Raw genomic sequence first — 27,677 nt, 5'->3', positions numbered from 1 at the left:
TGTGGTCACAAGAAACGTAAAACGGCAAAAAAGCTTGCTGTAGAGCTAGTCTTTAGTTGCTTCTTCTGGACTATTATTGATATTGTGAGTTTTCTTTTTTTTAATAAAGGACTTTTGATTAGGTAGTTTAACCATAAATAATCATACTTGTGGTACTTTGGTTTGTGAGGCATACAGCAAATAGTGGCTGGTGATGATGTACTTGATTCTCAGTCTGTATGTTGTCTTGTGCAGTTGAGCTAAAAGCCCAGTTTAGATTATGCGTGGTATTATTCATTTTCAGAAAACATGTCAAAGTCATGAAAATGTCTGGACTGTTACTATCAAATGTTCTTTAAATGAATGCAGTACACAAGAAAAAATGAATTGGTTGCTGTTTGCCACAATTGAAAAAGGCTTTTCAGTGCAGTGTTCGACTATGCGTATTATATACAACCATCAAGCGTTTCCACTACCACTCTCAAGTGATTACAGTGTAGATTGCACTATATTGTCTTGGATACTGCGGCTTTAAAACATGTAGAATGTTGCTTTTGATTTATTGCATTGCTCTGTCTGTAGGTCACGCTGAAGTTACAATTTTTTAATTGAATTAAAACCCAATCTTCTATATTCTTAGTGAATAATTACAATCACAGCACAAAATTCCCCAACTTCAATAAAGACATCCAAAGTTGAAGCTAAAAAGCAGGAATTCTAAAATGTGAAATGTGCTGGTGAAAATGTGAGTTTTTTTTGTGTGTCTTGTATTTTTGACAAAGCACATGCTGTTGGAGGATTTTCTTACTTATCCATTCAGGAATCATCATGTCTTGAGGGGTTTGTAATCTGTCTGACTCACTTGTTTTTACTTGGGTTCGACGTTGCACGATTGAAATTAATCACTCACTTTTGATATCAGTCTCAGAACTACAATAGTATCCCAGTAATTGCTCTATACAACATTTAGTTTGTTGTTTATGGTTGTGCAGTGTTTTTTTCCCTCATCATTTTTGTTGTTTCCCTTTTAGATTTTTATGTGACATGTAATCAGCCTGATTGGGTGTTGCTCACTTTGTTGTTCTGTGAATGCCAGATATGTGGATATGGTTTGTTGTTTTCAGGTAAAACTAGTTGAGGTTAACAAACTTTTTGAATGTGCGGTTACCACCACGTTTTGAATGGAGACAGGGATCATCATCTGTGCATCGTTGTTGTATATGAATGAGTGTGTTTTTGTATAAGTGAAGAAAAAAACAAGTCTACAGGTTAGTGCTAGATTCAGTTTTTAGTGCTCAGTCAGGTAAGTCCAACTGAACTTATTTTCATAACAAACTCTGATCTTCATTCCAGATCAAATCTAAAAAAAAAAAAAGACTTTGGATTGCAGTATTGCATATCAACATGTACATTTAATCATTTAATCCCCAGTTGTTCCAGTCGTATGCATTCGAGATCTGGAGAGAAAAGTATCTGAAGAGGGAGGTTTTGTCACTCTATGCTGTGAGCTTTCTAAATCTGGACTCCAAGTAGAGTGGAAGAAAGGAACCGAAGTCCTGAGTTGTGGAGAAAAGTACCAGATAAAACAAACAGGCTTAAGATATGAGCTACGCATCCTTGATTTGACACCTGGAGACACGGGAAGCTATTCATGCTGTTCAAAGGACACACTAAGTTCAGCATCTCTTGAAGTAAATGGTAGGATGGCAACCATCTACCTCATGTCGTCATTTCCATTGTGTAATTTCATTCTTTCAGTTGAGTCTTTTTCACCTCACTATATTTGATCATTTCTGTTTCTTATTTCCAAGTTGATTAGTCTTTTATTTTCATTCCTCAGCTCTTCCAGTTATTTTCACAAAAGAGTTGCAAAGCCAGAGCGTGGAGGAGGGGCACAGTGTGTCGTTACACTGTGAGGTTTCTAAACCTGGTGTTTCTTTAGAGTGGAGGAAAGGAGAACTTGGGCTTTGTCCTTGTACCAAATATGAAATTAGACAAACGGGTCATCTGGCAACACTAGTAATCCATGATGTAGACCCGGAGGATTCTGGGAGCTACACATGTGACACTGGAGATCGTCAAAGTACTGCACAACTATCTGTGAAGGGTATGCTTTCTGCAACATGTTTTTAGTAGTTAAAGCACCTGAGTGGCCTCAAGCTGCAGCTTTGTGAGGTTGACTCAACCACAGGATCAAATCTCAAACTAAAGATTTTGACACATATGGCACGACTTCCACTTCTGCTGTTGTTCTTTCTTTGACACCTACACGGCAGTTTTATGTGGGTGGAAGACTAAAATATGGACCACATTTATTTGAGCTTTCATTTATCTTTAACTTTGCTCCTTTTTTCAATTTTCCACAGCCGAGCCTGTCCTTTTCAAAACCCAGCTACAGAACCTTGAAAGAAAGATAGGAGAGAGTACCAGTTTCCGCTGTGAGACCACAAAGCCAGGAGCCAGTGTGGTCTGGAGGTGTGGTGACAGGGTGCTGACAACCAGCAGCAAATATCATCTGAAACAGGAAGGGACTGCAGTTGAGCTTGTCATCTTTAAACTGCATCAAACTGACTCAGGAGAATACTCCTGTGACACAGGTTGCCAGAAGACTTCAGCTGTTCTCACTGTGAAGGGTAGGATCTCTTCATTCAAGACTGTTCTTTATATGCATCCTCTGGATTCCCTGCTTCCTCTCCCGCATCACTCCATCTTTTTGTCCGTCCTTTTCCAAAGCAACACTTGAGCATGAAATGCATCAACCTTACATCTAAAAATCCTATCCTTAATTTTTGCCCTCTACCCTAACATTTCCCTTTTTCGAAGGACCTCAAGTCATTCATTCACTTTTCTATAGAGCTTGGTCACTGATCTCATCGTTTGTGCTCTTCTCTTATCCCTCTTCACAAACATTAACACACCAGAGCCTGTAGTCTTGCACATGCTCACAATGCAAAACTCTTCGTTATTTGCATATCTGGACAACTTGAACTTGAACTTCTGTGTGCTGCTGTATTTGTCAAACAGAGGTCGAAGTTAACATACTGAAATTTTTGGAGAGCTGCGTTGTATACGAGGGTGAAGATGTCCGCTTCGAGTGTCTACTTTCTCATGAGGAGACTCCTTTGGTCCAATGGAAACTCCAGGACGTCCCACTGCAGAATAATGAAATGAACCTGATAAAAGCAGAGGGCCGGGTGCACAGCCTCACACTCAGAGGTGTCACCACAGCTGACTCGGGAACGGTTACTTTCACTGTGGGAAACCACACTTCCACCGCTTCCCTGACAGTTAGAGGTGAGGGAGGCATTAAGCATTTTATTTCCTGGGACGAGAAGGGTTATTTTCCATTAACATTTGGACTTCTGATCATTTATTCTACTGTTTTTCTTGTGGGACACATTCCAGCTGCCATTTCAAAGAGTTCTTCAAAATACAATTGCACTTTTTTTCACACTGTACTTCCACTTCATTTGTATTCATGTTACTTCCATATTTGTAAAAAATCTTCCTATAGATCCTATTATATTTCTGTAATATATATATGCATGTTCAACCCTCTGTCCATTGACCTTAAATAGAAAAAAACTTTTCTTTTAACATTCAGTTTAGTATTTGAATTAAGTTTTGTCCTGTTGATTGATATGTTTCAGTGGAACTGTTATAAAGCAAAATTCCATGCACTTTGCGATCTTTTAACTCTTTATGAACACTTTTTTTTTTTTTAAATAACTGAAAATAGGAAGTTCAGCGAGGAGCTGTGTTACTCACTTTTGAAGTTGTCCGGCTTTGGCGTGTAAATGAATGAATACACAGTATTTATTCCAACATGTGTAAATTTTACCTCTGAAAAACTAGGCTGCACGTCTGCTCCTCCCTTTCTTATGTTCCGTCACCTCTACTATTTTTTATTAATTATTGGAAATGTGTGTTTGTGTAGCAATCCTTTCCATGGTGCACACAAATACATCATACAGAATTTTTTTTATCTATTTATTCTTTTATTTTTCCCATATTTCACTATATATACATTAAAACAGCAGTAGTAATGTGTCCAAAAACAAAAGACTATTGATTTTATTGCAGAGTTTTAATGATTTAGCTTCTTTTCACACTTTGAAGCTGGCTGAGTGCACATGAGATGGTGACTTAAGAGCTCTTTTCTTCTGTTTTAAGTGTCTCTATGTCATAGTAGTTGCAGTGTCTGTATAAATAATGCCGCCTTTGATCACAGTGTGTTTTGTGGAGGCCGTGTTCCCCTCTAAAACTTTTAAGATGACTAAATCATTCATCTCATGAAACTGGTCTTTCTGGCAGCAGCACCTGTATCCTTCAAGAAGGAACTGGAGAGTCAAGAGTCCACAGAAGGAGGTGAAGTCTCAATGTCCTGCGAGACATCCAGCCCTGATTGTAAGGTGACCTGGCGGAGAGGCTCAACAATACTCACCCAGGGGGGGAAGTACACGATGCAGCAGACAGCCACCACTCACATCCTGGTGATACACAGGCTGATCCCTGAGGATAGTGGTGAATATACCTGTGAGACGGGGGAGAAGAAAAGCACTGCTACCCTGACTGTAAAAGGTAACAGCACATCTTCATCGCCAATCTGTGTCTTTTGTCTTCTCTTGTCTTCATCCTTCCTGAAATCCTTTTTACAAACTTTCTCATGATTCCAAAGCACTGGATTAAATTATATCTCCTACTCAACAACTAATCCTCTTGTATTTGCTACTTATCGACAGACCAATATCTCAGCTGTGATGAAATGTATTACAACTCCAAATCCAAACAAGTTGGAACAAACGTACTTTGCAAAATTTAAACGGACGGAATGTTTTTGCAATTTACTATTTTGTGAAAAATATTGAATTTTGAAGCTCATCTTGAATATGATGGCAGCAACATATCTCAAAAAAGAAATTGGACAGGGTCATGTTTACTACTGTGTAGCATTCCCTCTTCTTTTCAACACAGTCTGTAAACATCTAGGATCTGAGGAGAACAGTTGCCGGACCTTTGGGAGATTAATGTTGTCCGGCAAGGTATTCTTTGTTGCATTTTGTGTTTCATGATGTACCAAATATTATCAGTTGGTGAAAATTCTGCTCTGCAGACAGGCCAGTCCAGCACCAGAACTTATCTACTCTATGCTGTTGTAACAGATGCAGAATGTGGTTTAGCATCGTATTGCTGAAATATGCATGGAGCAGATGTTGCTCTAAAACCTGTGTCCACTGTCAAGCACTGATGGAGCCTTTCCAGATGTGTAAGCTGCCAGTTCGAACATTATTTAGACATTGTTCCTTGATTTGAAGACACTGTTTTACTGTGCCTGAACCTGAACTTAACCTGTGTCCATCTCTGCTTCAAAGAGAAACTTCCTTTCTAAGGTGCTCTTTTCCTTGCCCAGTCATGTCACTGACCTGTTAAACATAATTAGTTATGTTATTATTCCTCCAGCTGTTTCTTTTTTTTTCTTTTTTTTTTTTCTGGATTATAATGTCAGACCTATACTTTTTTAATGCAGGAAAAAACAAACAAAAGAAATCCAATAAAATTATATTTAGCTGTAAATACATAGGTACATGATCCCCCGTTACTCAAAGCGGGGGTACAAACTTTTTTTTTGCTCTCCAGATTTTTGCTCTCCTACGTTTTGCATTTGAGGAAAAACTTAATACAGTGAATTCCTTCAAAGAAGTGATTATATTCAGGAAAATGACAATGCTAAATGAACCTGTTCGACCCACTGACTCCTGCAAACTAAAAAGGAGCTAAAATAGAACTGAACTCGTTCAGAAATGCTGAACCTTTACATGTCTGAGCTGACCAGCTGACAAGTCTGAAAGTATTGAGATGAGTAACTTGTCAAAGAGACAGACAGCTATTCAGGGGAAAAGTGATAACTCTAATTTATTCTCCAACTCAAAATGAATTAGCTCGGAGCAGCGAAAACCCGCATATTTCCTTTTTTTTATTTATTTATTTTTATTTAGTCTTTATTTAGGATCGTTACATGTCAATCATACTATTATCACAGGTTACATCCCTTTACAGTCTGATCCTTTTACTTTTTTTTTAATAATTAGAACAGAACATGAGGTGATATATAAAAATAAAACCACATAGGGGAAAAAAAACAACACTAAAACATACAAGCAAGATATTAATATGCTTCTTTCTTGTTAAACATAGGTTGGGCATCTCGGGAGAAAGAATTTTGCATTTCTTCCAAATTTCCTCAAATTTACAGTCCTGGAGCCTCACAGAGAAAGCAATTATCTCCATTCGATAGATTTCATGTACAATATCATACCATTCCCTAATAGATGGGGTATCTGGTTTAAGCCATTTCCTTGTGATTGCTTTTCTAGCAGCTGCACTCAGCATTCCAAACAGTTTCTTCGTTGTAATGTTTGTGTTTGTTGAAATTTGGAGTCCAAAAAAAAGGTCGTCCCAGTTGAAAGTTATTTTTGTTCCGAATATGATTTCTAATTCGGAATGAATCTTACGCCAGAAAGAGTGTACTTTTGGACAGTCCCAAAACACATGAAAATGATTAGCATCCTGAGAACCACGATTCCTCCAGCAGCTGGAGGAACCTGAATAGTGAAATGATTGAGCCGGAGTGATAAAATATCTACAAAGAGTCTTCCAGCCAAATGTTCTCCAGAAAGGTGAGCTTGAGATCCTCCATTGAAATTCACAATATTTAGTCCAGGCTTCCCCTGGGATGCACTTATTACTCTCCTTTTCCCATTTTTGTTTAATATGTTGTTAATATGTCGGCTGTTTCTTTTTCACACCACTTACCTTTCCAGCTAGTCCATCCAGTGTTGCTTTATTCACGATGAGCTAATATTTTTCATGAAATAATTAAATGTCTCGCTTAACATGTGTTAAGTTTGATAAATAATTGCATTCTGTTTTTATTTGTATATTTTTGGAAATTGAGGTTGTATTTACTACTTCATGAACAATAATTTGTTTGAGTTTTGCCCCAGTCTTATGTGGTGGGACTCTGCATCTGTAACATGTTCCCTCACAGAGGAAATATTAATGAATGTTCAATTCAAATGTATTAAATGATCTTATGTATATTCATAAAAGAAAAAAATAGAGATTTCTGGTACTATTAAAAACAGGTTTCCTGTAGAAAAACGCATCCACTTAATCCACATTCTGGATATCAATATTAAGGAAGGAGATATAAAGAAAGTTTTAAAAAAGGATCCTTGGTGATGGATGAGCTCTCATAGGGATATCTTCTGGAAGATCTACCAAGATCTGATCTCTGACCTCCCATTCACTCTCAGAGCGTGTGCGCATCATCCAGGAGCTGTGCGATATAACTGTGACCACCGGCCAGGATGCCATCTTTGAGGTTGAACTGTCACACTCGGGCGTCACCAACGGGGAATGGTGGCTTGCAGACAACCTTCTTCAAAATAACGATCTCAATCAAATGAGCAGTCAAGGCAGAGTGCACCGTCTGGCTCTGAAGATGGTAACCACAGATGAATCAGGGGATGTTGCCTTCGTAGTGGGAGAGGCAAAGACCGTGGCCTGTCTCCTGGTGGAGGAGAAACCCAAAGGTAAAGGAGATGACATGGTCACTAAAGAGTTTTAATCCTCAATCCATCTCCATCAGCAACTAAGCAGCATTTTTTGTTGTTTTGTATTTAATGGAAAGCAACTTCATTCTCATCCTAATCTTCACCATCATCACCCTCATCATCATGAAAAAATATTATCATGTAAGAGATTAACTGAATAGTGTATGCTGAATATCTTCAAGCCGGATTGTTTTCTATTTAACTTTAGCAAATGTTAGTTTTACACCATAGTTTCATTGTTATCATTGTTGATATTGTGAAATGTCAGATTATTCAATTTCATAAAATGTGTGATAGACTAGTAGTCAGTGCATGTATTTATATGTATAAAGTTGATGAGATGGTTATTTTTAGGGGTATTAGGGAAGGGAAAAGACTGCATATAAATGCTACGTTTCCCATATTCACAGTGCTGATATTAGAGAAGCCACACGACTCTGTGGCATTAGAGGGTGAAACGGTCACTCTTGCCTGCTCCATCTCTGACCCTAATGCCACAGTCACCTGGACCAGGAAGAATGTGACCATCCGAGCAGGTCTCAAATATGACCTGAGGAATAATGGAGCATTGCATCAGCTTCGTATCCACAACCTGGTGCCTGAGGACTCAGGAACCTACACCTGTGACACTGGAGACGCCCAGTGTGATGTCACATTGACTGTGGAAGGTAAAGAACAATTCCTGCATTTAAGAAAAAAATAAAAAGTCTCCTTTTCTGATGATCAAGTTCAACACTGGACCAAAATTGGATTAAACAACTGAAATATTCTTGAATATTCCACTTCTTTCAACAACATAACCAGTCTGGCCTCCCTGCAAAACATGTGTCTAAAACCCTCATGGAAGTGTCTCTCGCCATCTCCAATAGGTGATGGCAAACCTGCCATCTCACTGTCTTATGTCAATCTTTCCCACTTCAAACTCTCACCAGGTGCCCCAGTGTTCTTCCAGAAAGAACTCAAGAGCAAGGATGCCATAGAGAGTGATGATATCACCATGCACTGTGAGCTGTCTAAGCCAGGTGTGCGTGTTGAATGGAGGAAAGGAGGCATTGTCCTCCAGCCCGGTAAGAAGTATGAAATGAAGCAGGAAGGGTGCGTTCGAGAGCTCTGCATACGGAACTTGGAGCCTGAAGATAGTGGCTACTACACCTGTGATGCAGGAGATCAGCTCACTACAGCTTCTTTGGCAGTGCAAGGTAGCCTCCTTACAGTTCTATTGCACCTGTCCATGACTGCATACTGTCTGTCTACTACAGTGTCATCTCGTTTTCTCAGTCAAGTTTGTTTGATGCTAATACTTGAGGCTCAGGGTATGTATGCATGTATTTTTTCCCCCAACAGTGAAAGAAGTCTTCATTGTTTGTGGTCTAAAGACCACTGACGTCTTTGTTGGGGAGTGGGCAACTTTCTCCTGCCAGCTGTCTGGTAGGGCCCCTAGTGAGGTGCAGTGGTGGCTTGATGGTACCTTGCTGGAGAATAGCCCCTTTATTGAGATAGGGCAGGGGCCGCAGGACCACATCCACACACTCACCCTAAAGAACCTGAAGACAGATGACTCTGGCACTGTCACCTTCAGAGCGGGCAATTTAACTGCAGCAGCCAAGCTCTTAGTCAAAGGTATATATATTTTTGAACAGTAACTCAGTCTTTTTAGACCCTGCAGAATTCAAACTCCATGTTTAAAATCTTATGAACAGATAACTAACAGCTTGATTAAAACTCAGTGGGATGTTGTTATCACTGCAACATACAAGAACTCATCTGGCAATGTCAATTATAAGTTTGAAAGGATATTAGTGCAATTCATCATGATAAATAAGAGCCACTATTAATGTTGTTGATTATAATAGTTTTCTGCAGGGTTCTATAAACATTTCATTAATATATTAATATCAGGTTTGACACTGACAGTTCAGTACATCACCATGCATGAGCAACTTTGTTTCATGTTTTATTAATGACAATAATTGCTGCAGAGCTTCATGCTGTATGCTTTCATATAATCACTGGGTGCAGCACCAACAAAGAAAAAACAGCAGGTAGTAGCAAATTTCTGCTCTTTTTCACATGGTATTTTAGGCTGCTGGAAGGATTAAATGATGATCGTAGTTATGTTTCCCACTTCTCAGATCTTTTAGTAAATATTTACCCATTTTGTTGAACAATGCTGCGCCTTTAATAAAGCCAGAGAGGAGACTTGTATAAAGCTTTCTACATATTTTCTATTATTTTACTTTTTACTATCTGTGACGTTGGCCAATTTGCAGTCAGTACCAGCTTTTACTGAAAGGTATATGTCCCATATATAAGAAAATCAAGTGTTTTCATTTGACATTGTGTCATCATTTCACATTCAAGCTTGTTTTTACAGCGAAAAATAATCTCATATGATTTGTTTACAATGAAATTCTGCATTAAAAATTACTTGGCTAGTTACAATCTAGTTACCTTATTTGTCTACCATCTATCATCACTCTCTAATGCCTTTGTCAACCTTTAACTTGTATTGCTGGTGGCTTAGTGTTGATATTGATTTAGACATCCTATATTCCTATGCTGCACTAACATATTGCCGTTTAAAAGTTCGAGAAAATAAGAATATACATATGTATGTATATATATGTATGTTTCTTTGTGTGTGTAAATATGTATATATTATAGGCCTTATTTAAATTTATTTTTTTATTTTTTTATATATCAGCAGCCTTTTTACTTCTTAAGCCGTGATTAAAGCCCCATTCAGCCTTTGGTATGAACAATAGATCAAACATAACTGGTCATTACTCTGTTGCCAAAAACCTGCTACCACCAATTTGACAGAAGGAAGCTGGAAACAAACGTCTTCATTGTATGGTATATTGATTTGAGCTGTGCAGCCTCTTCTGTTTTTATTATCCTCAGTAACATAAATAATCATAGATAATGCACAACTCTCATTCAGTCAGATCAGATCCAGTGAGAGAATACGATGTTTTTTTTTTTTTTTTTTTGTTGGTATAGACTAAGATATCCACTGTGTCGGGAAATGTTTTGTAGAGAAAGTGTTGCTTCACCCATCCATACTGGCCGGATGCTCATGCTCATGCTCCATGTACCTCCTTTGCCCAGACCGCTGCCCCTAAGCACTAAAACTTCTAACTACACTACACCTACCATTGGTTTGGCATTGGCATTCTGCACACTTATAACCCCCCTCCTCTCTTATCAGCTTCAAGTACCACGTTGTCTTTGGTTTGGAGCATTATTGTGAATTTTGACTGTTAGACTTTTTAACCCCCTAAAAAGCTCACTTAGCTCACTGCAATGGTCATATAAAATTTGCGCTTTATGATCCATTAAAAGATCATATATCTCTGACACTTCAACACGTTTTTGGGGGGTTATAAAGCCTACACGTCATTTGGCATGCCCAAGTCGTGTCCTCACCTCCTGGGCTGGGTCCTGACCGTATGCCTCCCTGACCCCAACCTCAGATCCGATGGTTGAAGTGGTGAGCGAGATGGAGGACCTTCGGGTTGTTGAAAACCAACCGGCTGAGTTCATCTGCCAGTTCTCGAGGCCAGTCAAGGCTCAGTGGAGAAAAGATGGGCAGCCTTTGCAGCCTGATGGCCGAAGGGTGGTAGTGGAGCAGGACTGGAGTGTGGCACGCTTGTACATTAACCCCGTGTCCGCTGAGGACATGGGCACGTACTCCTGTGAGGCAGAGGGGACCTGTGTGGTCGCTTCACTTCATGTGGAAGGTGAGCTTGCCTCCACATGGAAAGAGCACCAAGGCTTAGGGAATCTCCTCTGCTACGTCACACCAAACGTTTTGACCAATAAACTGATCTTTTGCTGATCATCACAAGCTTTGTGCCCTTAGTTGCCAAAAGCTTAATTCATTTGACTTCTGTAACATTGCAGTTGTCATGGAATCCTTTTTAACTGCGTTTGTTTTGTCTTTATTTTCCTTTTGTTTTCTGCAGACAAACCCATTCGCATCGTTCAAGGCCTGGAGAATATGGAAACGTTTGATGGGGGCGAAACGCTCTTTGAGTGTGCCCTTTCTCGTCCTGAGAATAAAGATTGCTGCTGGCTTCTTGACGATAAACCAGTGAAAGAATCCCCTAAAACGGAGATAGTTTCATTTGAGAGTGGTCTTCGCCATCTGCTCCTGTTGAAAGAGCTGCATGTTAAAGACAGTTGCACGGTGACATTTAAAGCTGGTACAGCTTCCACCTCTGCCCAACTCACAGTTAAAGGCAAGTCATCCAAATGCCAGACGTAATACTTTAAAGCTACACTCAATGTATTATCTTTCTTGAACTGTGTATCCTCATTTGATGTACTTTGATTTTAAACAAGTTCCATGTCTTTTTCTCTCATAAGCCTGGCAGCTGGACATTGTGCAGGGTTTGGAGGACAGAGTGGCTGCAGTTGGAGAGAAGGTTGAGTTTTGCGTAAAGCTGACTGAACCTGTCCCTGCTGCAGAAGTGACCTGGTACGCTAATGGTGTTGAGCTCAAGCCCAGCGACCTCTGGGCCATGAAGGCTGATGCCAGTTCCTATTGGCTTGTCCTGAGACAGGCCCCTCTTTTGCCGCAACAAGAAATCACATTTGCTGCTAGAGATGCTCTTTCTTTGGCCAAGCTTACCATCATCAGTAAGTATTTGATGAACAGCTTTACTATGACGTAACGCTGTTTATAGCTTTTTTTCTTGTTACAGTTTTTTTTTTTTAAACTATTGGTTTTCTGTATTTTAAATTGTAATTTTTGGATAGTGTTTATAAGGTCATCTAAGTCCCTGTTCTATTCTTTCCAACAGCTGTACCTGATCCTCCAGAGGACCCAGAGGTCCTGAGTAAGACTACAGAGTCTGTCGCCCTCTCTTGGTTCACTCCACTTCATGATGGAGGGAGTCCAATTCTGGGCTACAGGGTGGAGATGCGACTTGTGGAGAGTGCTCTCTGGCTTCCATGTCATTCTGAGCCTGTCTGCAACACAGAATTTGTGGTAGAAAATCTCACCCCAGGAAGTGGCTACAGGTTTAGAGTTGCAGCCATCAACAGAGCTGGAACTGGAGAGCCTGTTGAACTCCCTCTGACTGTGCAGCTTGGTGAGTGGACATGCACTTCATTTAATATAATAGTATACTTGATTGTTTGCCATGGATATTTGCTTATTATTTCTTAGTTTTCAGAATTGTATTTGACATTGAGATATGGACAGTACTTTCACACATTTTCAGCATTCTAGCCAGTGATATAGTATAATATATATGTTTTATAACATTGATTATCATGCTTTTCTTATGGTAAAACAGAAGCACCAGTGCAGCCAACAGTTTGTCCAGGTAAGATTGTGTTTTATGTTGGTTTTATTGTATTTATTCCACATGTGCTACTGTAGATGAGCACTCCTGCCTAAACACCATTCTCAACCTAAATTTGCAACATTTAGAAATGCATGTAATTCTAAGTTCTAATCATTAGAATTAAGGGCCTAACAGTTGGTTAATAGTTTTATTCAACATGTATAATTTATTAATTCACACTAAATGCTGTGTATTTTTGATTAATCCTCCGGTGTGGTCAGAATCTGAGATTTTGCTCTTCAAACTGCACGCTTCATTCTGAACTGTAGATTTTGTGTACAGTTAAAACCCTAGTTTGGCTCATTGACCAGTTAAGCATATATTGTGCCTTGTGGACCCTAACTATTATTCCATTGTGGTCATATCTAAAGATGTTAATCAGGCAGATGCACTGGGACAACCTAGTCTCCCTGCCGAAGCTGCAGAAGGTGATCTCCATGAGCTGTGGGAAGAATCAACCAAGAAACGACGTATGAGTCGAGAGCCCACCCTGGACTCCATCTCCGAACAACCTGAGGAAGATGGTAAAGGTGGTAAAACCAAAACAGGACAAAATGAGCTTATATCATCTGAGAAAACGGAAGTAAGATCAGCTGAGACGGAGGAGGTTATTGTGTCCAAGAAGCAGACAGAATCCAACCAGTCCATCAGCTCAGTGCAAGAGGCTGTTTCTGGGGGATCAACACTTGTGTCTTACCTCAAAAAGAGTAGCGAGACTGCTGTAACAGTAACCAGTGAGGCAGAGACTCTCACCACTGAGAAGTTCTTTGCACATTTCCAGGTGTCAGAGCAGAAAACAGTGCAGCAAACAGAAGTTACAACAACTGCAAATCAGCTAACTGTGGAAAAACAATCTACACAGGAGAGCAGCATTGTGGAGATTACTAAGGAGGATGAGCCTGAGCTGAGAGATGCTGCAGTTAAGATTCAAGCTGCCTTCAAGGGCTACAAGGCTCGTAAGGACATGCGTCCTGTCTTCAAAGACGTCTTTAAAGATCAGACCAAAGAACCTAATGGTACCATACATCTGGAATGTGTGACAGAGGGCAAACCTGATAAAGTATGCTGGATGAAAGATGGAGAACCTCTGACAGATGGCAAGCATCATCATCTTGATATCTACAATGATGGTACCTGCTCGCTGGTCATTACTGCCATCACCACCAAGGACACAGGGGTTTACACTTGTGAGGTCACCAACAAATTTGGAGTAAGTTCTCACAGTGCTAAGGTGACAGTCGGAACAGTGAGAGAGTCATCGGGGCGAAGGCCGCTGACAGTGGGTTACAGTGCAGACAGTGAACCTGACAGCTCCTCAGGCAGTGAGATGGATGAGTCACTGAGGCAGGCAAGCAGACGTCTCAGGCGCCTGTTGCGCACACGTCTCCCACCAGATGTTGAGGAAGAACCGTTTGTCAGCGCAGATGAAGGGGACTCCATCCCAGATCCACACTCGTACCGTGAGGATGACAATTACATCTACATTCGCTTTGATTCACGGACCGAGGCTGAGGTTGCCTCAACGAGATTCCATGCGATGTTTACAATCCACGGGGTCCCTGTAGAGACCACCATCATAGCAGCAGGGTCCCACAAAGTGGAGCTGCGAATTAAAAAGACGGGCTACATCCAAGATGGCACAGAGACGCCCACACAAGATCGTCCGCCTCCGGCTTTTATGGCTGGAGCTGCAGGTAAGAAACAAATGGGACTGGTAGTACAGATGTTACGATCATTCTGCAATTTGTATAAACTTTGAACATCATCAGTATTATTTTGCCAAAGTATATCAAAGATTTAAAAAAGTTGATCAAATACTCAGAGTTTATTTATGTATGATTATCAAATTATTTCTTCTTGCTACCTAGCTGCCCCGGTCTTCTTGACAGAGCTACAAAGTCAAGATGTTCCAGACGGTTATCCAGTCAGCTTTGACTGTGTTGTGATCGGAAAGCCCCCTCCCACCGTTCGCTGGTATAAGGATGGCAAAATACTGGAGGAGAATGACCACTACATGATCAATGAGGACCAAGAGGGCTGCCACCAACTCATCATCACCACTGTGTTGCCCACTGACATGGGTGTCTATCGATGTACAGCGGAAAACAGCAGTGGCATTGCCGCCACCAAAGCTGAACTCAGGGTTGACAGTAAGTCAACATGCATTACATGCACAAGTTTGTATTTTGGCATCATTAAAAACAAGCTTTTGTCATTCTCTCTTCTGTATGTTTGCCAGTGCCTTTTGTCCACATTTCTTCTAGATTGTACAATTTTGTTTTCAGTCCTTTATTTTCACACCGCATCCATGGTTTTGTTCATAAAAATATGCACAGATTCATAACAACATTCATATCGAGCGATCTGTTATTAGGCTGAAAATTATTTTTGTAAAACATGAAACCAATCCCCTAACCCTGAACATGCATCATGAAACAGCAGAGTGGCCAAAATGATTCTGCTCTGAAAAAGTGTCTTCAATTAAACGATCCAAGGCTATTAAAACTACACAGTCACAAGCATCCACAAGTTGTGCCCGATCTCACTGAACATTGTTTGACAATATATATCATTCCTGTCCTTCAGTGTCTTGCAGCTCAGATTATGACACTGCTGCTGATGTCACTGAGACATCCTCCTTTGTCAGTGCCAAGGGATATGTGTCCAGGTGAGTATGCTGTGTTTTATAGAAATTCAAAAATGAATCGACTGATTTGGTTGACAATCACACTCTAATTACAAATACTAACTTGGTCTTCTGTTTTACTCTCTTCAAGCAGGGAAACTGAGACCTTTGAATCCGTTACCGAGGACGATCAGCTACCGCAGGTTGTGGATGAGCTTCATGATATTCATGTCAGTCCAGGTTCACCCACTGCCAAGATGCAGCTCAAAATAAAGGGTAAGGGTCTCGATTTTTCTTAACCATCAAGTAACACTCCACGTGACTTAACAAGCACGTTTCTGAAATATTTCTGTTTTTCAGGTTTCCCCAAACCCAAAGTATACTGGTTCAAAGATGGCCATCCTCTACAACCGTCAAAAAGAGTTCTGTTGTCAGCAGTGAGAGATGTTCATGGGGTGGAGATTCTGCAAGTGAAGAGAGAAGATATGGGAGAATACTCTGCTTACATCAGCAATGTAGCCGGCTCTGCCTACTCCTCTGCCCGACTGACCGTACTGAGTATGTGTGAAAAGGCCCAAGTGGTTAACTAAATATCTAATTAATGCAAAAACAGCAAAAGATGCACAACCTTATGTAAAATACTTAGAATTGGAGTTGACATGCTTACAAATAGGATAACCATTCCATTTTTGCAACAGGTCCAGGGGAGATTATGCCACAAGATAAAAAAGGTAACTTAGCATTTATCCAACAAATCTGACACGAGCACTAATTCAGGGGTATACGGTATAGTTTAAGAAATCTCTGGTGATGTTTTGCACTATTTTTGCTCAGACTCCAAGGAGCCCCTAGTGCCACCCCGCTTCATTGAGAGGTTCAGCAACAGGAAGGTGAAACAGGGAGCAAGCATTACTCTGTCTGTCAGAGTAGAAGGTTTGTTTCTATCATTTTCTTCAAATCTCTAGACCCCATTAAGTAGTTGAGTTTTGCATTCTAACAGGATCAGAACCCGTTTCCTGCACTTTTCTTCATGCAGCATTTGTTACATATTCTACATGTTTTTGTTCGCTCTGTCAGGATCTCCTACTCCTGGTGTCTCCTGGCTTAAGGAGAAATCTTCAGAGGATGTCGTGTGGATCAAGCCTGATACTAAAGGGTACAAAATAGCAAGCTCTGGGCGCCAGCACAGCCTCATCCTGATGGACGTAGGCACAGAGTACACTGGCACTTACACCTGTATTGCTGCAAATAGAGCAGGACAGTCTATCTGCACTGCTCGCCTCGAAGTGGATGACAGTAAGCAGAAACATTCATTGATGAACTAAACTGAAATCATATGGTTCATGACTATATCCATAAACTACAAAACACTTGCTGCCTCAGCTTTGTTAGTAAGTATTGTTTGTGACTGTATATGTGTGCCCCTTCTACTTTGCTCCCAGCACCACAGCCAAAGAAAGAAACCGCAGCCTCAGAGTAAGTTTAAACATAAATAGACATTTATAAAGTTAATTTTGAATACATGCAGAAACATTGTTACATTTATGTAAATACACAAAGTTAATATAAAATGTAACCTTTAATGCTCCTCAGGGTTCTTGGGATTAAAATTAGTCCTCCAGAAGAGGAGACGAGTAGAGGAAAAGGTACAAAAAAAAAGGCCTTATTATTTGTGTATGATTATAATGTTTTTGCAGTCACAAAATACTGTAATATTTGAATATTTATGACATTTTTCCTTATCGTGCACAACGCAAGAAGGTCAAATACCCTATCTAGGTGAAGTGGGTACAGAGGAGTTCCTCATGAAACTCACTTCTCAGATCACTGAAATGGTATCAGCAAAGATCACTCAAGGTAAGTGTCTGCTAAAGACTATTCTACAAATGCAGTGTGATATAAAATTTTATTTCTTTAAAAAAAACTAAAACTTTTTCTTACTTTCTACTAAATATCCTGAGAAATGTTTTATGTTTTATCCAACTGTGGTGTTAGGTGATTTATCACATATCAAATGTGAAATCCTATGTACAATTCTAACATCATGCATGCAGTGAGCTAACTGACGAGGTAACACATCCTGAATCTAAGATATTCAGAAAATTCACTGACCCGTTTTTATTCAGGCCAAATATTATACCAGATGTTTTCAGTATTGACACCTTGACCCAAAAGGAGACTTTATTTTAAATCACCTGGTGTTGGAATAAACATCTGCAGGTTTCCTGCCCCCCATTCCCTCTGCTGTGGCTACCTTTGCTATTCACTAATGCAAATGCTGCTGAAAGTCTAAAAATGACACACATTATGCTGTTTCATTTTGGCGTATTTCCTGTCAGGTTTGGTTGAATTCACAAAGTCACGTGGCTATTCATTAATCGTGAACATTTTCATTTAATCTAAAAACTCCAACACTGACATTACTGGAGCTAGAAATACTGTTTAATAGCTTTAGAGTTGACACCAAACCTGACTGAGGAATGTTGCTTTCCCTGCTCTTCTAGTGCTGTGCTTTGTACTATTAATGAATGAATGAAAACTCTCTCATTGCTTTACACAGACATCATTTCTTAACCACTTTTTCCACAACCATCATTTTATCATTCCCACCAGTTAAATGCTCATCCAATTATTAATTTGTTATTCAGACAATTTACAGAATCATGAAGTGCTCCAGTGGATGAAATCTTGGCCCAAAACCACCAGTATGTATCCCAAGCACATCAGCATCACAGTTACTCTACATTTTTCACTAGATTTATTTGTAGTATTAGTTAGATTTGTCAAACAGTTTTGTCACATAGGAAAAAACTAAAGATGTATTCCATATTTAGGTGGATTCACAACGTCAGCATTGTAATTCAATTCTTTTCATCACGTTGGTTCCCCTTTATACCGCAAAACTCATCAAGTGTTTCTCTGGCTTTTTGAAAAAAAAAGTTCCCTCAAAGTCAAAGTATCAAGTCACCCTTGCGTATAGTTGGCATACATGCTGACTGACATGTATGTGGAGAGCTCTCTGTACTTGCATGGCGCCACTAACTCAGTAGTAATACGTAGAACATTGATTGGCTGTTGCAGACTTATTTTTGTTTATTTTTTTGGTAATGCCTTACAACAGAATTCTTAAAAGATGTACCGAGGTGTTCTGGTGAGTACAACACCAGGAGGTGAAATGTTAGTTTAAGCTCAAGCCTCAGTTAAACTGAGTTAAGCAAACTGAATTGAGTGGATGCTAATGATCCGCTACAAAGTTTTGGTCTGATATATTCCCATAAAGCGCTGTGCAGTATGATGACTTCTTCGATTAATTAAATACCTAGTTGTTGTACTTCATTGCAGTGATGCAACTTTTTAATTTCCTTAAGGGCGGATTAAATTAATGGGACATGTCCTGAGTAGCCTGTCCTCTGACTGCCTTCTTTGTCCTTGCTGCCCCAGCTTCATTACGCGTACCAGGGGCTGACAGCGACGATGAGACCAAAACTCCTTCTGCATCACCTCATCATGGCCGTTCTCGTCCTCCCTCTCTCATCGCTGACTCCTCCTCAGAGTCTGATGAAGGGGATGCCAGGGGAGAGGTGAGACATGGGGAACTGATCATTTTGTGTGCTCACCAATTGGTGGATGAGAATTTGTATATGTACTTAAGAGGTAAAGCAAAAGCACCCTAAAACAAGGTTTACCCCTGGTAAAGACCAGAATGATTCACTGAGTTGAAAAACATTGACCTACACTGTGTAATTCAGTGAAATAATGTGGACAGTCTTGTAAACACAAAAGCTACAGTATATCTTAAGGCCCTGCAGAGAGTTTGCTTTGTTAATGTTGATAACGTAAATGTAGGAATAAATACATTACAGACAGCAGGCTGTATATTTAATTCAAATACAGAGCCAATGGAAACTGCAGTCTCTTTAAAAACTGCTATGGAAACTGCAGTCTCAAAAATTTAAAGATACTAGAATCATCAACATAAAAGTATCTTATGATTTGTACAATGTTAGTAATGCATTTTAAGGAATCCCATGTGCACCATCATTAATGTGTACTTTCTTTTAGATGTTTGACATCTATGTTGCAACGGCAGACTACAACCCCATAATCGCAAGCAAAGATTCCATCTCTCTAAAGGAGGGACAGTATGTTGAGGTCTTGGACTCAGCTCATCCGCTCAAGTGGTTAGTCCGGACCAAACCCACCAAAATGACTCCATCCCGCCAAGGCTGGGTCTCACCTGCCTACTTGGACAAGAAACTTAAAGTATGTGTCAAGGACGTGTCATCTGCATGATACATTCATTTTAATCTTCAGCAACACTTCATTTCTTGATGTCTGTTTAAAAATGTGCGTTCCAGCTCTCTGCTGAGGCGGGTGACCTTCCAGAAGCAAGTGTAGAGGAGGTGTCTGAGGGAGAGTACAAGAGAAAGTTGTTGTGAGTAAAGCACAAATTACAGTCACAAATCAACAAAGGACACAACATAACGCATTCTTATTTCATGCCCTTAGCCAACTTATCCAGGACTTGATCAATGGAGAATCAGAGTTCGTTAAAGAGGTGGATTTCTTTACCACCCACCACCGGAGGCACGCTGACAGTCCTGATGCACCGCCTGACGTCTCCGGCCAGAAAGAGGCCATTTTCAGGAACATTGATGATATCAAGTCCTTCCATAGCAAGTGAGCTCACCTCCTTATTACTTGTAATTGCTGCAGGCTATTTTCTAAAAGAAAGTATAAATGTAATTGCACCATTCCTCAATTTAATTGATATTTACTATGGGATTTTGTTCATTGTTATTGAACCATTTCTTCCTACTGTGTTTTTTTTTTTTTTTTGAAGGTCATTCCTCCCAAAGTTGAATGAATGTGATACCGATGATGATGTAGCCATGTGCTTCCTGAGGAACAAAGACGGCTTTGAGAAGTACCTCCAGTACCTTGTAGGTCAGAGTCTGGCTGAATCTGCTATCAGTGACAAGACTGTCCACCATTACTTTAAGGTAACACCAGGACTGTTATGGCTCAGAAAATATGTTGCACTGTACGGTAATAAGTTCACAATGGCACTGTCTTTTACATTTAGCTTACATATTACATAAATAGCTTACATGTGCACTTGCTGCTGCACACCCGTTCGCTACTGTATGTTATATATGTACAATCCTTCTTCTTACAGGAGTACAGTGAGAAAGAGCAGGCCACCGCAAACCCTGCAGATCCCCCGGTACGAAGCATCAACGCCTACCTCCAACAACCACTGGAGAGGATTCAAAAGTACAAGGCCGTTCTTAAGGTAACTGAAATGACAGAGAGCATGTCTAGTCTTGTTAGAACAGTTCTTTATATTACAAGTGAAAATGCATGTGACTTATAAGTATGGGGCATTTGCTTGAAGTTTTGTTGACATTTCTGCTCAAACATCTTCAGGAGCTCATTCGAAACAAGGCAAGAAATGGCCAGAATTGCTGCCTACTTGAAGAGGCGTATGCAACGGTGTCATCGCTCCCTCAGCGCTCTGAGAATACCCACCACGTGTCCTTGATTGAGAACTATCCAGCTACTCTTGAAGTCCTTGGTGAACCAATTAGACAGGTAATATATACATAAACTTGTTTGACGCAGTGATTGGACACTTTATAGGATGTTTTGTATTTGACTGTTTATGTCCTCTGTTCTTTTGGGACCAGGGTCCATTCCAAGTCTGGGAAGGAGCTCCTGGAATCAGAACATCCTCTAGAGGTCACCACCGACACGTCTTCCTCTTTAGGAACTATTGTATTATCTGCAAACCCAAGAGAGACAGCAACACTGATACACAAGCATATGTTTTTAAGAACATGATGAAGGTAAGCACTTTGATATGATCACTTCTTTTACTCTTATTACATTCTGTTCTAAGTTAAGCAGCCTGAATGTTCTTTGTATTATTCTTCCTCCCATTGCAGTTGAATAACATTGATGTGAATGAAACCGTGGAGGGAGATGATCGTGCCTTTGAAATCTGGCATGAACGAGAGGACTCTGTGAGAAAATACACTTTACAGGCCCGAACTGTTACCATCAAGAACTCGTGGCTGAGAGACTTCCGAGAACTGCAGCAGCGATACAGCATGCCCGCATGGAGTGAGTGGGATTTACACAATATCTCACTTTTTTTCTTTTAATTTGCTGTCATATTCTGATCATTTCAGCAACTGGCTTCTGTGGTTCAAATCCTTTTCCAGGTCCCCCTGATTTTGAAGAAATTTTGGCAAACTGCACAGCAGAGTTGGGCCAGACAGTTAAACTAGCCTGCAAAGCCACTGGAGTGCCCAAACCTGTGATCACCTGGTATAAAGGTGAGAGGTTTGCTCATTGTTTTTTAGTCATCTGCACCGCCTCACAATATACGGACAAAAGCTGAATAACTGTTTAATCCATTTTTTGTCTTCTTGTTGGATGTAGATGGGCGCACGGTAGAGGCAGATCCTCATCACATCATTATTGAGGACCCTGATGGTTCCTGCACGCTGATCCTGGATAATATGACTGCAGGTGATTCTGGCCAATACATGTGCTTTGCCACAAGCTCAGCAGGCAATGCCAGTACTCTTGGAAAAGTCACTGTTCAGGGTAAGTGACGCGTGATAAAAAGTTCCAGATTTTATCACCCATGTGCACACACGGCCGTTTGCCATGCAAGCTGCTTACCTACCACTGAGAGCACCTTTGGGTTCAGAGTCTGACCCAAGGAGTGTTTTTCCCTTAACAGACAATCTACTTCATCACCCGAGTCACCTGTGCACATTTAATGCGTTCTGATATTAATTCTGCTGCTTCAGAGATAACCACTTAATTACTATTTTCACATGATTAAGCTCTCTAACCTATAAACGTGTAATTGGTTTCTATATGGTTCTTTCAGTACCTCCTCGTTTTGTGAATAAAATGAGGAACGCCGTTTTTGTTGCTGCTGAAGATGCCCAGTTTACCTGTGTAATACAAAGTGCTCCCAGCCCCAAGATAAGGTATGACTGTCTTACTTCCATTTCCTACTGTTGATTTTTTATCTTTTATTTTTTTTTCTCTCAGAAAATTCACTCTTAATTATTTATCTTTTGCCCGTTGGCTTTGTGTACCTGTTTAAGGTGGTTCAAGGATGGTAGGCTGCTGACTGACCAAGAAAAGTATCAAACCTACACTGAGCTCCGTAGTGGGGTTCTGGTTCTGGTTATAAAAAACCTGACAGAGAGAGATCTTGGACACTACGAGTGTGAGGTTTGTCTAAAGCATTCAGTACCATCACAATATTATATTTTGATATATACACTCTATATTATATATATTCTATAGAATTATAGTATAGAAGTATTGTATAGAATTTAGTGTGCATATGTCACTTGAGCAGTTTTTTTTCTTTTACTTTTTTAAATGACTAGTCTTGTAAATGTAAATTAAAAATTAATTAGTCATTTAAAAAATTTCATCCATCTACTGTCAAAACCCATGATAACAAAGAAAAAAAAACATGTTTTAGACATTTTTGCTAATTTATTTGAGATGAAAAACCGAATTTTTTTTATTTACAGAAGTGTTCTGGCCCATAACTCACTACTTTGTAGAAAGCTCCTCTGACAGAAATGACACCTTTTAGTCTTCTTGAGGGAGTCTTTACAGCTTACTTTCGTCAGTTTATTCCATTTTTGCTGGTAGATCTTATCAAGCTTGCCCAGATTGGATGGGAAACTTCTGTGAACTGCTATCTTCAAGTATGCCCACAAACATTATATGGATTTTCAAGCAGAGGCTTTGGCTAGGACCCACAAGGACAGTTTAACACTCCTGGAGTTGTTTCAAAGCTATCTGACAAACTCCAAGCAGTCGCATGTCCTTTACTTAGTTGCCTCTGTGTAGTTTCTTTAGTATCGAGGCCATAGTTGTGAAGTGCTGCTGAGATGGTTCTCCCTCTGCCTGGCCATGTGTCCTCCATCTCTGTAGAGAATTTTCTAAAGGTTTGTTCGAGCGGCCTCTGGGTCTCTCGTCAACTCACTGAATTCATCCTCATTGACCTACTTCTCTCAGTTTCCTGGTGGTTTATATTCTTGCCCTCATCTATGCCTCACCACAGTTTTTTTTTTTTTTTTTTTAATTAAGGTCAAAAGAACTCTTTGGACTTCATTGCTGAAATGTAGGCTTTATATGAACATGTGGATCAGTAACCTATGTCCAATCCCCTTACTTTAACTACAGGTAGACCTCAGGTCAGGTTTAAGAATTGTCCCATGGAATAAAAACAATGAGAACACATCTGTAGGCCTACTGTATAGGGTATGAATCCTTTTGTAGATGAGTAATTTCAGTTTTTGTTTAATTTGTTTAGCAACATAAGAAGTTCTCACCTAATATCCCTTTGCCATTGTGGGTCATTGAGGGGAGATTTTATTGTGGTCTTGTAACTGGTTTGAAGATAGTTGATATCAATTAGCAGCAGGAAGTCATATTAATAGTCTAAAAATATATTCCTGCTGTTGCCAGCTGTCTAACCGCCTGGGCAGTGCAAAGTGTGCTGCTGATTTAGTCCCCCCCTCTGCTGTGGCTCGCACTGGTGAGCAGGCCATCACCATTGAAGGTAAGGACTTATCCTTGCAAGGTTTTTCTCTTGAGAGTGTATGATAATTCATTTTTTTTACACTTCCTGAATAAGTAGATTAACTATACTAATAGTTCTTTTGGTTGTTTTAAGGATGCACAATAAGTTGACACATTGTATACTCTGTAATGTTAAAGCTTTTTAAATCCTATTTGCTCTGTTTTTACTTTCTTTTTCTCTTTTTTTCTAGTTACTGAACAGGAGACTAAAATACCAAGAAAAACCATCATCATGTAAGTGTGATCCGTCATAAATGGCAGCTTTGCATAAAACATGTCTATGTACCCTTGATTGCATCTTCTAGACAATGCTACAAAATCCAAATTGAACATGTGCATAATGCATATTTAACTGTTTGGTGATATATCGACCAACATTTTTTTTCAGAATAGAGTTCCTCTGCAGTTATCGGCAGCTGTGTAGATAATGCTTCCTATTAGAAAATATGAGCTAAAACTGGATTTGTAGCACTATACGTGTGTGCCTCTCTTTGCATTGTGTAGAATTTAAAGGCTGAATGCTAAGAGATTTTACCACAAGGACGATGAAGGGAGGGGTTGTTTTTCATCAGGGTGCTGGCCTTAACTGACATCTTTATCACTGCTGCTTATCACACAGCTCTAATTAAGTCCAAGACTTCAAGTGAAGTCAGTTTTATTTATGATGTCCAGATTCACTAATCATATGTTTACCTCGAGGTATAACTTAGTGGTGAAGATGTGGTAAAGACATTTTTCTATCAGGATGGAAATAATAACATGTAATATATGTTCATGAATCTGCCGAATATTTAAAAAAAAATCTGCAATATGGAATATCAACAAGATGTCACACTATGATTCTATCTTTTAAACATTGAACAGAGAGCAGTATGTGTCTGAATGCAACAGTCTGTACATAATTCATGCGTAATTGTCATCAAGCTTTCCCTTTTAGAGCCTCCTTTTTTTGTCTCATCACTGAGTCACTTGTATTGGTAATTTACGAGTGGCCATCTAAGTCTTCCATTTTCGATCATCAGTGTGAAATCTGCATACAGTATACCATTTTTTACAGATCTTTGTCTGTAGCTCTAGTAATGACTGCATTTATTCCAGTGAGGAGACTATTACCACTGTGGTGAAGAACCCACGTATGAGGAGGCACAGATCCCCCGGCTTCTCTCTAGCTGGTGCCCACCGCTCTGAGACTTCCACCCCCGAGCCCCCTACAGCCAGACCGAGGAGGATGCCAACCCCAAGGAAGACCACCATCCCAACCCTCTATGTTACTCAGCCAGAGGGCGCTGAAGCCAGGTCGGTGGAGAGCAAGCCCAGATGGGTTGAAGTAGAGGAGGTCATCGAGTATAAGGTCAATAAGTCTCCGAGGCTGTCCAGGAGGAGAGGAATCTCGCCAGCAGGGTCTGATCGTTCAGCCACCTCTTCAAGACCCAAGAGGTCTCCCATGGAAAACCCAAATGCAAACAATTCCAACAACAAGCTGTTGGAGCAAACACGAGCACATCTGCAGGGAGACATCAGCAGCCAGTCAGTCTCCTGGGAGGAAGAGGAGTCTCAAGCTGCCTCTGCCGCTGCCTCTGCAGAGCCACACGAGCTCTCATCTGTCCTTACGCTTTCTGGAGAAGACAGTGATGACCTAGATGATCAGCAAACTGTCATCTTTGAACCCAATGATGACGATAATGAGTGTGATCCATTCAGAAAGCAGGAGCCCATGATCCTGCAACAAGGAGATCGTATTTTGACCCTGGGGGACTTGGAAGATTATATCCCTCAGGAAGGAGAGAATTATGGTTCGTCCAACACCCACCATGTTGCTGATGAAAAGCCCTGTGAGATCTCTGTGCTCCAGAGGGAGATAGGCGGGTCCCGAGTGGGACAGCCAGTGCTTCTCAACGTGGGGCGGCCGGATGTAGTGCCAAGGCAGAGGAGTGGCTTCTTCAGCCGCTTCAGGGAGCATCTCTCTGGCAACCTCTTCTCATCTGCCTCCCCACAAGCCAGTGAAGCTTGTCGAAGGACTGAGAGGCAAATCCCAATCCAAGTGAGCCACGCGAAGCTGGAGGTGAAGCCGTCATACTGCTCAGAGGTACAGAGAGTTGAGAGCGGGCAGCAAAGCTTTAAAACCAAAGTGTCCACTCAGACCTACGGTTACACATCCGTTGGCAACCCTGTCACTCTTCAAATTGGAGATAATCTTTATCAGAATAAGTAAACACGTTTGACTCAGTATCCCAAACCCTCTTAGTGTTAATTAGGTACATTTCAACTTACAAAAAAAAGAAGAAAAAAGCCAACTCCTAAACCATACAGATACATCTGCTACATTTGACAAACCATTCCATTTTGAAGCAGTCAATCCAAAAACAGTCTCATGCACGGAGTTGTTTTTGTGAAGAACCGTTGGAGTTCGAGGGCCTCTTTGGCCTCGGATTGTTGGAAACTGTCATTTAAATGGTTAATTATGTCACTTTAAGCAGTTCAGTCTCACTCTGTTCTTTCAACTGCTGAATGCAGACATATGCTGTATGAATTTTTGGTGGGTTAAGTCAGGTGTTTGACATTTAACGGTTTTATCATGTTTTTGTTACGTATACATCTTTAAAAAAAAAAAAAGAATCATGAACTTGCCAATATTAACTGATCAAGGCATTATCCATCGTAAAATAAAAGGTAATATAGCTGTATTGATAAGCAAATAGTTATACATATATTTTCTCAGCTTTTACTTTTGTACTTTTCAGAAATCTTGCAGTTTACAGTGGCTTGGATTCCTTGAGCAGAAAACATTGCAGTTTAAAAGGCATTTGTTTCTGTGTTGCTCACTTTTGTTTAGGTCTAATCACTGATGTGCAAATGATACAAGAATGATTTTTCTGTTAGTGTGCGAGTGATTTATTGGCAAGCAGTTATACAAATGTAACACCTCTGTAGACTGATCCTTTGGGTGGTGAGCCATCGTCCTGTTTTTCAAACACATCCTATGAGAAGCAGACGTTCCCGCCGTAAATTATCGACTGAATTTTCTAACCTATTTAGGCATTTTGTGTCCGTTGATGCGGTGACTTTTTTTTTTTTTTACCCGCAATATCACAGGGATGTATTCATGTGTAAGTGACAAATATTTAGACGAGTGACTGCATGCATTGCTTTTCTAAAGCAGATGAGTAACCAGAACTGTTATCTCCTATTCAAGTGCAAAAGTACTGGAGCTCACAGCATTTACTACCTTCTCTGTGCTGTTAAAAAGCGAGTAAAATAACTTCCTCCTTAGAGATGTGTGCGGTTTGTGTTGCTGAAAGGTGTCATTTGCAAGGAGTACGTTATGTAATATTATTAAAGCACCAACAGATTGTAATTGCTTGTACTTTACATATGTTGTTTTGGACAAAAATGTGGTGGAATACAACGTGTTGAATTAAATAAATGTATTGCAAATACTTCATATAACCTGCTTCTTTCGTAATCTCT

At 40.2% G+C, this 27,677-nt stretch overlaps 1 protein-coding gene across 3 annotated transcripts in view; it reads left to right on the top strand.

Annotated features, from left to right (window-relative positions):
• obscnb (obscurin, cytoskeletal calmodulin and titin-interacting RhoGEF b) overlaps positions 1-27,656 on the top strand; it is a 62,777-nt gene extending 35,121 nt beyond the window's left edge. For 2 of the 3 annotated variants that reach the window (XM_075483194.1, XM_075483195.1), the window contains 42 exons: positions 1,411-1,677; positions 1,820-2,086; positions 2,346-2,612; positions 3,004-3,273; positions 4,294-4,560; positions 7,296-7,574; positions 8,006-8,263; positions 8,528-8,794; positions 8,940-9,215; positions 11,072-11,338; positions 11,564-11,839; positions 11,967-12,239; positions 12,404-12,694; positions 12,902-12,931; positions 13,324-14,646; positions 14,821-15,102; positions 15,539-15,620; positions 15,730-15,854; positions 15,939-16,136; positions 16,277-16,309; positions 16,413-16,511; positions 16,656-16,874; positions 17,021-17,054; positions 17,172-17,224; positions 17,337-17,435; positions 18,227-18,283; positions 19,020-19,159; positions 19,641-19,841; positions 19,937-20,013; positions 20,088-20,258; positions 20,422-20,581; positions 20,758-20,874; positions 21,009-21,173; positions 21,269-21,427; positions 21,527-21,704; positions 21,806-21,919; positions 22,026-22,193; positions 22,486-22,588; positions 22,709-22,838; positions 24,096-24,189; positions 24,401-24,443; positions 25,308-27,656. In XM_075483194.1, coding sequence (XP_075339309.1) covers positions 1,411-1,677; positions 1,820-2,086; positions 2,346-2,612; positions 3,004-3,273; positions 4,294-4,560; positions 7,296-7,574; positions 8,006-8,263; positions 8,528-8,794; positions 8,940-9,215; positions 11,072-11,338; positions 11,564-11,839; positions 11,967-12,239; positions 12,404-12,694; positions 12,902-12,931; positions 13,324-14,646; positions 14,821-15,102; positions 15,539-15,620; positions 15,730-15,854; positions 15,939-16,136; positions 16,277-16,309; positions 16,413-16,511; positions 16,656-16,874; positions 17,021-17,054; positions 17,172-17,224; positions 17,337-17,435; positions 18,227-18,283; positions 19,020-19,159; positions 19,641-19,841; positions 19,937-20,013; positions 20,088-20,258; positions 20,422-20,581; positions 20,758-20,874; positions 21,009-21,173; positions 21,269-21,427; positions 21,527-21,704; positions 21,806-21,919; positions 22,026-22,193; positions 22,486-22,588; positions 22,709-22,838; positions 24,096-24,189; positions 24,401-24,443; positions 25,308-26,421 — 9,293 coding nt within the window. In that variant the 3' untranslated portion in view covers positions 26,422-27,656. The remainder of the gene's footprint in view (positions 1-1,410; positions 1,678-1,819; positions 2,087-2,345; positions 2,613-3,003; positions 3,274-4,293; positions 4,561-7,295; positions 7,575-8,005; positions 8,264-8,527; positions 8,795-8,939; positions 9,216-11,071; positions 11,339-11,563; positions 11,840-11,966; positions 12,240-12,403; positions 12,695-12,901; positions 12,932-13,323; positions 14,647-14,820; positions 15,103-15,538; positions 15,621-15,729; positions 15,855-15,938; positions 16,137-16,276; positions 16,310-16,412; positions 16,512-16,655; positions 16,875-17,020; positions 17,055-17,171; positions 17,225-17,336; positions 17,436-18,226; positions 18,284-19,019; positions 19,160-19,640; positions 19,842-19,936; positions 20,014-20,087; positions 20,259-20,421; positions 20,582-20,757; positions 20,875-21,008; positions 21,174-21,268; positions 21,428-21,526; positions 21,705-21,805; positions 21,920-22,025; positions 22,194-22,485; positions 22,589-22,708; positions 22,839-24,095; positions 24,190-24,400; positions 24,444-25,307) is intronic. The other variant, XM_075483196.1, reaches the window with a different exon arrangement.
• The last annotated feature ends 21 nt before the right edge of the window (positions 27,657-27,677 follow it).

Source organism: Odontesthes bonariensis, chromosome 14, assembly GCF_027942865.1.
Source record: "Odontesthes bonariensis isolate fOdoBon6 chromosome 14, fOdoBon6.hap1, whole genome shotgun sequence".
Taxonomy (NCBI): Eukaryota; Metazoa; Chordata; class Actinopteri; order Atheriniformes; family Atherinopsidae; genus Odontesthes; species Odontesthes bonariensis.
This window is presented reverse-complemented; position numbering and strand designations above follow the sequence as displayed.